This window comes from Triticum dicoccoides, chromosome 7B, assembly GCF_002162155.2.
Source record: "Triticum dicoccoides isolate Atlit2015 ecotype Zavitan chromosome 7B, WEW_v2.0, whole genome shotgun sequence".
Taxonomy (NCBI): Eukaryota; Viridiplantae; Streptophyta; class Magnoliopsida; order Poales; family Poaceae; genus Triticum; species Triticum dicoccoides.
In genome coordinates, this window is record NC_041393.1 from 728,871,076 (window position 1) to 728,884,501 (window position 13,426).

At 45.6% G+C, this 13,426-nt stretch overlaps 2 protein-coding genes across 2 annotated transcripts; one reads left to right on the plus strand and one right to left on the minus strand.

Moving 5' to 3' along the window:
- Positions 1–2,412: 2,412 nt before the first annotated feature.
- On the plus strand, positions 2,413–3,668 carry LOC119335194 (ervatamin-C-like). Its single transcript, XM_037607361.1, has one exon. It carries the CDS (start codon positions 2,462–2,464, stop codon positions 3,518–3,520), a length of 1,059 nt encoding a protein of 352 aa, XP_037463258.1. The 5' UTR covers positions 2,413–2,461; the 3' UTR covers positions 3,521–3,668.
- A 6,586-nt stretch (positions 3,669–10,254) lies between these two features.
- On the minus strand, positions 10,255–11,099 carry LOC119341956 (histone H2A.1-like). Its single transcript, XM_037613801.1, has 2 exons — positions 10,887–11,099; positions 10,255–10,770 (listed from the first exon to the last, which is right to left on the minus strand). The coding sequence occupies exons 1-2, from the start codon at positions 11,058–11,060 to the stop codon at positions 10,453–10,455; spliced, it is 492 nt and encodes a 163-aa protein (XP_037469698.1). The 5' UTR covers positions 11,061–11,099; the 3' UTR covers positions 10,255–10,452.
- Positions 11,100–13,426: the final 2,327 nt, after the last annotated feature.

Sequence of the window (13,426 nt, forward strand, 5' to 3'; positions counted from 1 at the left end):
GTCTTTACGGACTCATGAGGGCTGCCGCTGTCTGCTAAAAATCAAATGGCCTGAGGCGGGCAGCTGCAGTGGCCACTAAAAAAGCTTTCTCCCGCTTTGGAGTTTGGTAGGCAGCCGCATCGCGCGCAACGTGAACTACTCTAGATTACAAGTGTATTCTTATGTACATCTTCATTTGATTGAAAAAAATTGTCTGTACATTTTTGGGTGAAGTTTTTTATTTTGATTTTAAAGCCGGTGTAGGGTCTGTTTGTGCATTTTTCACAATGCGGTTTGGCCACACCTATGTCTTGAAAGTGTTTTTCCCTTATAGTACCTTCATGAGATTTTAACTTCTTACCCTAACTGAATTATGACATTGCAGATTCTGGGTGCAAACCGCCAATAGTACTTCCATCTGCAGCAACAAACTCTGGTAGAGTTAACTCGTGTCAGCATATGGCATGAAGCTTTGGAGTTTGCACAAAAGGTACTTGCACTAAGAGGTAATTTCCAGTTAAAATATCTCCTTTATTTTGGTTTAAGAACATGTCATGATGTTACTTTTGATTTGTATATAACTTGTGTTTTCTTTAAACATTTGTTAGTCAAAAAGTAGTTGATAAGACTTGTAGAAAAAAATGGGTGTATTTGGACCCAGATGGAAACATAGGCAGATTTGGAGCAGGGTGACGTAGGAGCAGACTGGTGTTGCAATGATCAAAAGAGTTTAAGTGGAAGGGCTTGTGGAAGAGATGGAATGACATTGATGCAACCTTGTCGTGTGATTGTTGTATGTATATTTGAGGTCCATAGGAAAAGAAGTATTAGTGAGGTAAAGTGATGGAGACACATCTTAGGTGAAGATGGAAGGAGACCCAGGAGACAAATAGAGCATTATTCGTAGTCAGTTCGGGAATGAACATGTGGTGGAAAGAATGTTTCCATGTCAATGTTCCCCTTTTTTTTATTATTTGTAATAAGGTGAGGTGCATTATATCTCATCATTTGTTGATGGTGTTCCATGTTTCATATGTAGTAGTGCGAGACAAAAAAGAAGCGACATAGAAGCTACATGCAGAGTCAAGGGGTAATAGATTGAGAGGATGATTGATGTATGGACAAAGAAGGCGATGGATGACAAGTTCAACGGGGAAGAGATGCTAGAGGGGTGCATGCTGTTTGTTGGAACAGAGAGGAAGATACTTGCGTTTGTGTTGCGGTTGAATATTTGTGTGCAATGTATTTGTTCGTGTGAGTAAAATGAGTATTGTGTACAAATTCATTTGTTGGCCCGTGGCAACGCACAGACATTCTACTAGTGGAATATTAAGAGATCACATCCTTCAAGGTCACGTCCTTCCCTCAAAAAAAAAAAAAGAGATCACATCCTTCAAGGTCAAAGGTTCGCCTCCTACTTGCTCCTCTTTTTGGCGAAATTAGCCACGATTACGATTGAATGCAGCAAAATCAGTGCCGCCAGATTATAATCGATCACCATTTAATGCTACGACAATAGAGCCGCGAGATCCGATTGCGATATCTTTTTTGAGGGAAATTAGCCAATCTTAGAGCAAGTATAATAGGTCCTAGTCAGCTGGCTATAAGGTATTTCACATCAGCAAAGTCTTACGTGGAGGAAAGAGAAAACAAGAGAGAGAAGGGAGCCGGCGCTTCATCAAGCGCCCGGCGATAGAACAAGCTCCGATGCATTTGAGCGAGCATGCAGTTGGCAACCAAGGCAGAGCATGCAGCCAGCCAATCAGTGTGCATTTCCTTGCATCTCTCTTCATGCAAACATTAAAGGCAATAGCTAACCTACAGCCCGTTTATTATATGTGTTAGCTATATGGCTGACCTGGCACTAGTATAGAGCGGCAGCATGCTATTCTATTAGCTTTGCTCTTACGATTTAATGCAGCAAAATCAGTGCCGTCAGATTGTAATCAATCATCATTTAATGCTACGAAATAGAGCCACGAGATCAGATTTTGATATAATGGAGGAAAATTAGTGGCGATTTAATACCAGCGAAATTAGTGCCGTGAGATCGGGATCAGACGAAGATCGGATCGTTCGGATTTGTAAAATCCATATGTTCAGATTTTAGCTTTTCCGTTAAATCATATAGTTTTGCAACACAAATGTGAACATTTGGTCAACAAAAAAAATTAACCTTGATGTACACAGGGTTGCTGTTGTACTATCTCAGTTACTGAGCAAGGCAAACTCAAACGCACCTAGAATTTTCCATCAGCAGCTATAAGGAGAAACGTGTGACAAGATAAGAGTGTTCTGTCTTTGAGGAGTAAATTTCGTCTGATATTTTCAAAGCAGAAACGTTGTGCATAAGTTGCCTGCCGAGCCCTCCCAGTCCTATATAAGAACCCCCATGGCCGATGAGGAGAGGAAGTGAGGTGCGGCCAGAAGAAACTTCGCTCAGAGTTGTTCGCTCCTGTTTGTCGTTCTACACCAAGTAACCATGGCGACCACTGTGGCGAGACTCCTGCTCGCGGTGACCATGGTTTTTCTCCTCGCCGCGCCCACGGCGAGTGGTGGCACCATCACCATGTCGTTCGCCTTGGAGGAGGTCACGTCGGAGGAGGCCCTCCTCTCTCTGTACGAGCGGTGGGCGCAACACTTCGGGAAGGCTCTCCCAAGCGGAGGAGCACTTGGCAGCACCCGCTTCGCCGTCTTCGCGGAGAGTGTCCGGCTCGCGCACCAGCGTGGCCCGGGAAAACTCAAGCTCAACGAGTTCGCTGACACCGCCCTCAATAACGACCACAACATCCGCTGCTACATTCCGATGGCGCAAGCCGTCGTCCCAGAGGGCCAGCGGAGAAAATACCCAGATCCACCGTTGTCCGCGGACTGGCGCTCCGCGGGCGCCGTGACGCCGGTGATGGATCAAGGGACGCACTGTGGAAGCTGCTGGGCTTTTGCAACCGCATCGGCCATCGAAGGCCTTTACAAGATCGAGCACGGGGACCTGATCTCGCTATCGCCCCAGCAGCTCGTAGACTGCGACGGCAGCAACAGGCACTGTGGAGGTGGCACCCCGGCCGAGGCATTCCAAACCATTTCACTTGGTGATGGCATCTCGCGATGGGCGGACTATCCGTACAAAGGTGTTAAGGGCTGGTGCTACCCGGCCCGCAAAGGCGTGGGCATCAGGGGCTGGGAGCGTGTGGAGCCGCGGGACGAGACGGCGCTCATGTGGGCGGTGTTCAAGCGCCCCGTCACGGTAGGGGTCGACGCCAACAGCACGGCCTTTATGCAATACCGCGGTGGCCTCTTCGACGGGCCCTGCAATACCACTCTCGGTCACGCCATGACCCTGGTTGGGTATGGAACTACCGGACACAGCGACCCTTACGGCGAGCCGGAGGGAGTCGACTATTGGCTCCTCAAAAATACCTGGTCCACGGCGTGGGGCGAAGCCGGCTATATGCGGCTCCGGCGAGGTGCCGAGGCCAAAGGTGGGGTGTGCGGGGTAATGCTCGAGACCACCTATCCGATCCATTCCTATGCGCTATTTTAATTATAGAGGAAAGAACGTGCCTATATATGAGCTTTAACTAAATAACTACTCCCTCGGTCTCATAATATAAGAGCGTTTTTGGGTACGAAGGGAGTAGTATAGTTAGTGATGAAATGGAATAAACTAAAGCGAGCCACTCGTTGGTTGTACGCAGGGCAGAATATAAGATGGTAGCCAGAGATTCCAGTGGGGAGACCGATCTCGTTGGCGCGAACGGTAGCATGAGCGACGTCGGATTCCATGAGATCATGCGCTCCTCTATCCTTGTTTCTTTCCTGCATTGTTCTCTTCTCCACCCCTCGTTATCATCCATAAGCCACCGCTTCTTTATTCTACGTCTTTCACTACGCGCTGCTCCCTGTCATTGCAAGCGCTCCATTCCTCGATCTCCACCATGACTCACCTTCTCTTCCTTCACCAGCGTGAGCCGTGAGGCACAGGGTGCGGCACTGCTACTGTAAACGTACCACCGATGCTTGCTGCTAGGGCGAGCGACCACATGGGAAGAAAACGGCAACACATACCAACGCCTCCTTCTGCCTCTCCCTTCCGACCCACGACATGATGTAATGGCACGGGCGAGGTGACGATGCCCACGACGGTTTTTGCACACACGTGCTACGACGGCAGCAGATCGTTTGCGATTACCTGAGGAGCTCAGGCGAGGGGCACGGCAAGCTTCGAGCGCGCGACACCCGCCGATGCTTCAATCGACGACGAAATGTTCTGTGAGCATGTGACGGCATAGCATGGGGGGCGTTGTCAGAGGGGATGCACAAGATGACTCTTCAAGTGGAGACACGAGAGGGTTGGATGGTGTCTATGGCGGGGGTAGGAGGCACGCGCGAGGTACCGGTTTGCAGCTCTAACGGCGAGCATGTGCTACTCGGTAGGTGGAAGCGGTTGGAGACCAAGACTAGTAACATAACGCACGGGGTTGAACGGCCAGTGTAGTGCCAATCCAACGGCACGAAGCGTGGGGATCTGGCCTTCTAACTGGTAGAAAGTGTTCGTCGAGCACCCGACAACTAGAACTTGGGAACCTGTCCTTTGCCCGGAGGGTGTGGGCCAAGTACCCTAAGCCGAGAGCTAGATTCAACACACGTTTTGCCAAGTTTCAACTGGTTTTGCCGAGTTTTTTGTCCACTTTGAAAATACAATAATTGCAATAGTCACCAAAGGCACAACCAAGGAAACAATGAAACCAGAAGAGCTAAGCGCTTTATGATTTGGGAACGTCACATGATGGGGAAAGAGAATTATTTACCCTTTTAACTTAATGAAAAAGGTTTGTTTTAATATTCACTACTAATTTGTGTCAAATTGTGTAAAAAATTTCGCACTCGATATACGCCAGGTGAGGCCAACATGGATGCACACATGTAAAATAGATGGTTACATAGAAAATTAGACTACATGTATAAATAAGAGAAAGGAAGTTTATGCCAAGGCCAATTCGTTATGTAAAATATAAAACGCGTACAAACAAACCATTATTGACACGTGCATATTGAACCTAACATGGGAGATTACATAGAATATAAAGTGCATACAACAAATCCATCATTGACACGTGTATATTGACTCCAACATGGGTGCACACATGTAAAAAACATGGTTACATAGAAATTAGACTGCGTGTATAAATAAGAAGAGAATGGAAACTTATGCAAAGGCGTATTCAGAAGACCACAATTTTTTCAGAATTTTTTTGAAACCAAAAGAAATATGAATTTTGAATTTTTCAAAAAGTCCGGCGTCCATGAAGGCCGAGCTCCAATTTTGTTCATATCAAAGTTTGGATTAGGATATAAAAAAATCCAAGCCTACCCAAATAACCGACAGTTATTCTGGTAAGAGACAGAATTAAAATGATGTTTTTTGCTATAAATGCAAGGCTTCTGGGTGGAAAGATAAAATGCCCGAAACCAAGCTAACTAAAGAGGAAAGAAAGAGAGCTACGCAAATGAAAGTTCTGAGATATTTTCCAATCAAAGAGTGGCTCAAAAGGATATTCATGTGAAAAGAAATAACAACTCTAGCTCGATGGCATGATAAATAATCCAAATTCGAGACATATTTTCTCCAATTTTTCATCTGTTCACCATAAAAAATAATTGGTTTCTCTGTCTCCCACTGCGTTGCCGTCAGTTCGCCTCGTCTCCTTTGGCCTTAGGGCCATGGGGGTGCGGTGGATCCCGACCCTTGCCGACTGGAGGGCTCCATTTTTAGATGGTTCTTTGAGCTTTCTTAGGGTTTGTGTCCTGCTCGGGAAGCGAGATGGCGGCGGTTCCCTGAAGATGGAATAAGCTCCTCCCCGTCTAGCCCCCGTCCCGGTGGTGCATCTAGCATCGCTGATGGGCGTGTGGAGGTGTGTATCTAGCAGATCAATGTTTGATGGATCTGCTCGGATTTGGTTGTCGTTCGTCTATTTTCAGGTTGGATCCTTCCGATCTACGCTACACTTCATCAATGGTGTTTGTTGTTCCGGTGCGCTGGTCCTATGGGGCCTTAGCACGGCAACTTCTCGATTGTCTACTACAACAAGTTTTGTCCGTCTCCGACGAGGGAGGGGCGATGACAGCGGCTCGCCTACGACTCGCTTCAGTGCTTGTAGTCGTCGCTAGGTCGTCTACTAATCTGGAGGTAATTTTTATTATTTCTGGTGTTCGTTGTATTGCCATGATTGAAAATGAATAGATCAGAAGTTTTCTCGCAAAAAAAGACTTTCTACGGAAGGTGGTACTAAATCTAGAAAGGTAATTTTTAGTCATGTCTTTCGGGTCATGAGTTCGGTACTCCGGTCCTTCAACTCGTCTTTTTTTTGTATTTGTACTCAGGCCTTAGAAACACATGTCGTTTCGTTGCCTGGGCCTTTCAGAACCCATGCAACTTAGCCAGCCCAACTACCTTGGAAATAAGGGGAACCATATTTTAAATAGTCTGACATTGCTCCTTTACATACAGTGATACCAATGTATATATGTGCGCGAAACTACATGTAGTTAGCTGGATGAACGATGGATGGATTAAGCTGGACGAAGGATGGATGGATTAGTACATGCTTTTTTTTTGCGAGGATGGATCAGTACATGCTAGCTAGCTGGAACCCTGAATTTCTTGAGAAAAAGAAAAGACCCAACTACGTGAGCTAGATACATGAAAAATAGAAGACCCGCCTCTTCCATATTATGGAACTTCATGCCTTAAATCCCCATGGGAAAATGGATTGAATAACTTGCGGGCATTCTCTGATGTGTGGTGACCTAACAAAACCCAAGACCTAAATGTTTAAACATCATACCTTAAATCTCCTCGATCAATAAGTGGAACAATAGCGGATTGATTACTTCAGAGGTGGCTATACACTTAATAGATAGTTGTTTACTTGGGATTTGATGACATACTCAAGCTTTAAGACGAGGGCATAAGTTTTTTCTTGTACCCGTGCTTATGTGGAAAAGAAATAGCTGACCGATCAGGTGTACCTCTGTTTTTCAGTTATGGACAGTCACAATGCCTGCCCGTTTCTTCCAACGAAATTGGGGGACAGTGAAGCAGGAGATTGTGGCAGCGGTGAAGATTCTTTTTTGAGGAAGGAAGAATGCCGGATGGTGTTAATGAAACCAGTATAGTTTTGATTCCAAAATGCAGCCAGCCGGAGACTTTAAAGGATTTCCGGCCTATTTCACTATGCAATGTGATTTATAAGATTGTTTCTAAATGCATGGTGAATAGGTTGAGGACGATTCTCGACGAGGTAATTTCTGAAAAACAAACCGCATTCGTCCCTGGACGCTTGATTTCGGATAATGCAACAGTGGCGTTTGAGAGTATGCATCACATCCAGCAGGATCGAAACCCGGATTTATGGCGAGCTGTGCATATAAATTGGATTTATCCAAAGCCTATGACTGCGTCGACTAGTGCTTTTTGGAGGGAGCTATGAGGAGGATAGGATTCCCTGATAAATGGATACGATGGGTGATGCAATGTGTTACAACTGTACGGTTTGTGGTAAATTTTAATGGGAAACTTCCGAATTATTTCTCGCCGACGAGAGGGTTAAGGCAAGGTGACCCACTATCGCCGTTTTTGTTCTTGTTTGTGGCTGACTCGCTGTCGAGTTTGATTCAGGATGCAGTGCAAAATCAAGGCTTGAGCTCCGTGGTGATATGTAGGACGGCGCCTGCGGTGTCACACCTTCTGTTTGCTGATGACACATTGCTTTTTTTCAAGGCAACAGTGGAGCAGGCAGGGATAGTGAATAGCATTATTTCTCGGTATGCAAGAGGCACTGGCCAGCTTGTAAACCAGATGAAGTGCAGCATTATGTTTGGGGAGGCTTGCCCACTGGATCTCCGTACTTTAGTTAAAAATACTTTGGGGGTGATCAATGAGCTCTTTGAGGATCGGTATTTGGGACTGCCAGTGCCGGAAGGGCACATGAGCAAGGGAAAATTTCAGTCCTTGGAGGCGACATTGAGCAAAAAACTTGTTGATTGGGGGGAGAAGCAATCTTCTTCAGGAGCAAAAGAAACTTTGAAATAGTCTGTCGTGCAGGCAATTTCATCTTATATTATGAGTGTGTTTAAATTGCTGGCTGCTGCTTGTGATGACCTTACATGTATGATTAGGAGTTATTGGTGGGGTGTGGAGAATGGAAGGCATAAGACTCACTGGATTGCATGGGAGAAAATGATACGCCCAAAGATTTTCAACCAGGCTCTGTTATCACGGAAAGCATGGAAGCTAGTGGACAGACCGGATAGTCTATGTGCGAGATTGATGAAGGCAAAATATTACAGACGAGGCTCTGTTCAACCAGGCTCTGTTAGCACGGAAAGCATGGCGGCTAGTGGACAGACCGGATAGTCTATGTGCGAGATTGATGAAGGCAAAGTATTACAGATGAGGGACCTTACTTGATACAGTTTTCTCGGGTAATGCATCTCCCGTGTGGCAAGGAATAGAACATGGTCTGAACTTGCTGAAGAAGGGTATGATTTGGAGAATTGGCAATGGGAAAAATGTAAAGGTATGGCGAGATCCATGGTTTCCGCGAGGGGGATCACGAAGACCTCTGACAGACAAAGGGACATGCAGGTTCACTAGGGTGGAACAATTCTTACTGCCAGATGGAACCTGGAACGAGGAGAGGCTAAATGACCACTTTATACAGGCTGATGTTAATGAAATTTTGAAGATAAAAGTGTCCACAAGGGTGATAGAAGACTTTCCGGCATGGCATCCAGAAAAGGATGGTCGTTTTATTGTTCGAAGTGCGTACCATCTAGCTGTTGCGGAACATTTACAAGGACAGGGTGGAGCTGCTACGAGCACAAGACCTGATGGAGACCGACCAGTTTGGCGTATGTTTTGGAAAATCAATGTGCCACAGGGAGTTAAAATATGTGCGTGGAAACTACTTCGTGATGGCTTGCCTACAGTCGAGGATAGCTACCATGCGGTGATAGCTTGCCCAACGGCAAGTGCTGTTTGGGACGCCATGGGAGAAGTAATGGTCTATCCCAGCGAAGGAGACAATTGTTAATTCTGGGGTGGAATGGTTATTCGACTTGCTGGTCACACTTACTGATGAGGAACGTGCAAGGGTACTGATGATAATTTGGAGGAACTGGCAAGTGAGAAACGATATGTTGCATGACAAAGTACCTGCTACTGTGGACGCAACGCAACTAGGAATTTTTTGCAAAGCTATGTTCTGTCCCTGGAACAAATAAAGATGACTGATGGAAAGGATTTAGAGAAAGGAAACGGAATTACTTTTGAAGAAAGCGCCATAAGCTGCAGATCACAGCGGAAGATTCCGAAGGAAACAAAGGTATGGCCTCACCCGCCTGAAGGTTGGCTGGCAGTATCTACTGATGGTTCTTTTGGAACATGCGATAATGGCGCAGGCACATCAATGATTACTAGAGATAGCAGCGGAAGACAAGTTCTTTCTGCTTGTTGGTTTGTGCCTCACTGCAAAGATGCATTTGAAGCTGAACTTCTGTCAATTAGAGAGGGAGTCCGGGCAGCATTGACGCATTCCACGACACCACTTCAGGTGCAACCTGATTGTGCTGCTAAAAGAGAAGGAGAAGAATGAGTCATACCTGGGCCATGTAGTGGAGGAAATTAAGGAGATGTTAGGAGAGAGAGAGAGAGAGAGAGAGAGAGAGAGCTTGTTCTTTTATGTATTGATCGTTTGCAGAATAGGGCTGCAGATCGACTAGCCTATTTGTCAAGAGCGGAGCGTCGAACCGAGTTGTGGTTGTCGGACGCCCCTGATGCTCTGATTAGCCTTCTGGCTACCGATTGTAATCCTATCAGTAACTAAATAAAGCTCCCTTTTTCACCGCAAGAAAAACAATGCTGCAGACAATGGCAAGCCAAAAAACCAAAAGACTATAATCTATTTGAAGTTGGTCATAATACAGAACTTCAAATATGTACTGGTGATCATGCAAATGCAGAGAGTATTACATATGTTGATCATGTGTATTGCTCAGAACAAGAAACAATACCGGATAAGGATTTACTTTGATCTATATCATCATCATCATCATCCGTAGATCATCCGTTGTTTGCATACTGCACCTGCATCTTCTTTTCACCAAGCACCCAAATTACTTTCACTGCCAAACACATCAATCAGTGACATGACAAATTTACCAAAACATTGTAACGAGCAAAGAAATCCATGCAGCATCAAGATCCAGGTGAGATGAGCACAATGCGGACGGATCAAATTGACATGGTAAAGACTGAATGGAAGGCGAGACAGTTCAGTTTTCAGATTCCGTTCAGCAAGAACCCCGGATCGATAAGTGATACTACCGACAACGACAACCATGAACCATTACATACAGGACGCAACTCGGCAACACGACAGGCTCCCTCCGATCCAATGCAGCGTGTGCTCGCTACTCCTCATCGGCGGCGGCGGTCTCCTCGGCGGCGGTGGTCTCCTCGGTGGCGGTGGTCTCCTCGGCAGCCTTCTTTGGGGACTTGGGGGCGTCCTTCCACTTCTTGGTCGACTTGGACTCCTTGTCGGCCTTCTCGGCGGTCTTCTTCGGGAGCAGCACGGGGTTGATGTTGGGCAGCACGCCGCCGTGGGCGATGGTGACGCCGGCGAGCAGCTTGCCGATCTCCTCGTCGTTGCGGATCGCGAGCAGCAGGTGGCGAGGCATGATGCGCGTCTTCTTGTTGTCCACGGCCGCGTTGCCGGCCAGCTCCAGGACCTGCAGACGCCCAACCAAAAACGAAATCGGCCATCTGGTGAGGCGAGCACGAGAAGAGCAGGGCTGGAGCCGGACAAGGCAGACGCTCGAGGACGGGGAAGATCGACCGCGCTTACCTCGGCGGCGAGGTACTCGAGGACGGCGGCGAGGTAGACGGGGGCGCCCGACCCGATGCGCTGCGCATAGCGGCCCTTCTTGAGGTAGCGCCCGATGCGGCCGACCGGGAACTGGAGCCCGGCCTTGACGGATCGCGTCACGGCCTTCTTCCTCTGGCCCTTCCACCCGGCCATCTTCCCCGTCTTCTTCTCTCCGGCGACGTGGGCAGGAGGGTTTGGCGGCGGCGGCGGCGGCGGCGGCGGTGGATCGGATTGCGCTCGCTGCTTCGATTTGGTGGATTGGATGGGCGGCGAGGGGCGCGGGTTTTATAGGCTGGGCGCGATCTGTGGGAGGGTCTAATCCACCAATCAGAACGCACGGATATTTCCTCTTTTCTTCTTTCCTCTTTTCACCGTTTTTTGCCGTGGGAAACAAACGGAATTCGAAATTTGGGGAACCGGGACAATGGATAAACATAGAGGGGGTGGGTCGTATTCATTTACAGCTTGTTTGGCACTTACGACCTCATTTCATTTGCTTGCAAATGAAATGAAATGAAATGCCATTTCTGTAAACCTCCTTTGGCACCCAGCTAGGTTTTCATTTTAATTGGTGGAAATGGATGAAAACTCATTCTTACGAGGATTTCATTTGGTGGGATTTTGACTGCACTTCAAATTTTCTTGTCTGGCTATCATGCGATTTGTGTAATGCATGCCATATGTTGTTTGGCTGCTATTTTGAATTGTAACCATAAATGATCAGCATGCACATCTCAATATGTACATTCAACACATTTACAATATAAAAAGGATAATCAAGCAAAAAAACAGTTGTGCATTGTTTCAACTATCAAGATCAAAAAATCTGGCTGCGTCATCTTCACACATTCAAATATGTCAAACATAATCATATAAAATGCAGATCGAAATAGTGACAAGATCTTTGAAAGACCATTAAAGGGTTAAACTTGCGTTCATCGAAAACCAGTATCTTCAAAGGTTCATAGTTTGTATTAAGCATGGTATGGATTATGGAGGATAAAAAACTAAAACTTGCCATTCCAAATGCATTAGGAAAATATACGTTTGGATCCAAAGAAGAGGCTTGAACTTGCAAGTGGATCTTGGTTTGAACTTGGGTCTTATTTGTTACCCTGCAAATATCATAGCAAGCATGTAAGCAAACTTACTAAATATAAAGCTTCTAAAACACCATCTTAATTTAGTAATTGGCACAATTGGAAAGCCATATATTTTCTTCTATACAATAAGCTAAAATACACCAAAATCAGCAAAACCGACTTGATGTCTAAATACAAAATTCATGTCTTGCTGCGCAGCTTACAAAGCCAAAAGTATAAGAGTTTGGTTCAGACAACCTACAAAGTTCATGTCTCGCAATAGGGAATTCGGGTACAGAAATAGCACTACTTTCAACCATGACTTTACAGAGCAAGGTGTAAGACCTTCTGATCGCTCACACAACACATCAACATATGGTTTGGATATGCCTTTCTGTTGTAGAAAGCACACATGTATTTCTCCTTATTCTAGCAGTACTAATCACTTCCAAAGTACTAGGAAAAACCCAACAAAATGATGTCAAAATAGTGCAAAGGATAGTAATAATACTCTCTCAAGCCTGAACCCAATGCTTCCCAAAAATGTCTGGAATGAAATAACACTTGCCACATTTGAACCAGACAATGCAACAATTAAAGGTAAAAGATTTGGAAACTGTGCAAAACCAGCTTGGGAGACCGAGGAGAAGGTGGAGAAAACGGTGCTTAGGTTACGACGGAGCCGGGGGAAGGTGCCATGGGCAGCAGGCAGTAGTGACTGCGGGTTATGTGGCCGTCGTCGAATTATCCTGAGAGGTGCCCTTGCTAGACTAAATTTAGTCCAAGGGGTTGGTTTTGAAGGGCTGGAAAGTTATAATTTGAAGGACTTATGAGTCCAAGGAATCTGCTAGCTATGGGTTAAAGCCCTAAACAATGTTATGGCCTCGAATATAGCCTTTAGGGGATCTGCTAGAGATGCTTTTAACTGAAAACCATACCGACATCTACAACACTAAATTAGTTGCGTCAAGTTTATATATAATATATTTCCCAAACGGTATATTGTAAATCTAAATAGCTTGCCCTCATCCTATGGGATGGCCATTTTGGCTCAGGGTGAATATGCTCTCGGATAAACAGTAAATTCAAAATAAATAGTAAATGAAATTTAAAAATTGATGTTTTTTGTGTAAATGTTCTTTTTAGTGAAATAGGCGTGGTTGACAATTTTCATGCGAAATGGGATAATAGTGTTTCGTCGGTAAAAAAAAAGCAAAATTTGGAGGTAACATTTGGCGTTTGACTTTTTTTTTGCACGAGTCAAAATGCTTAAGTTTTTCCACTAAAAATTCGCTGTTAGCATTTGAGTATGACAATGAACCCATCTATTCTCTTTCAAACTTTTTGACATTTGCAAAATAATAATTTTGCTGCATATGAGCTTATGCTCCAAAGAGCCGAATTGTATTCCCGCTCATCCTATATCCTATATAAATA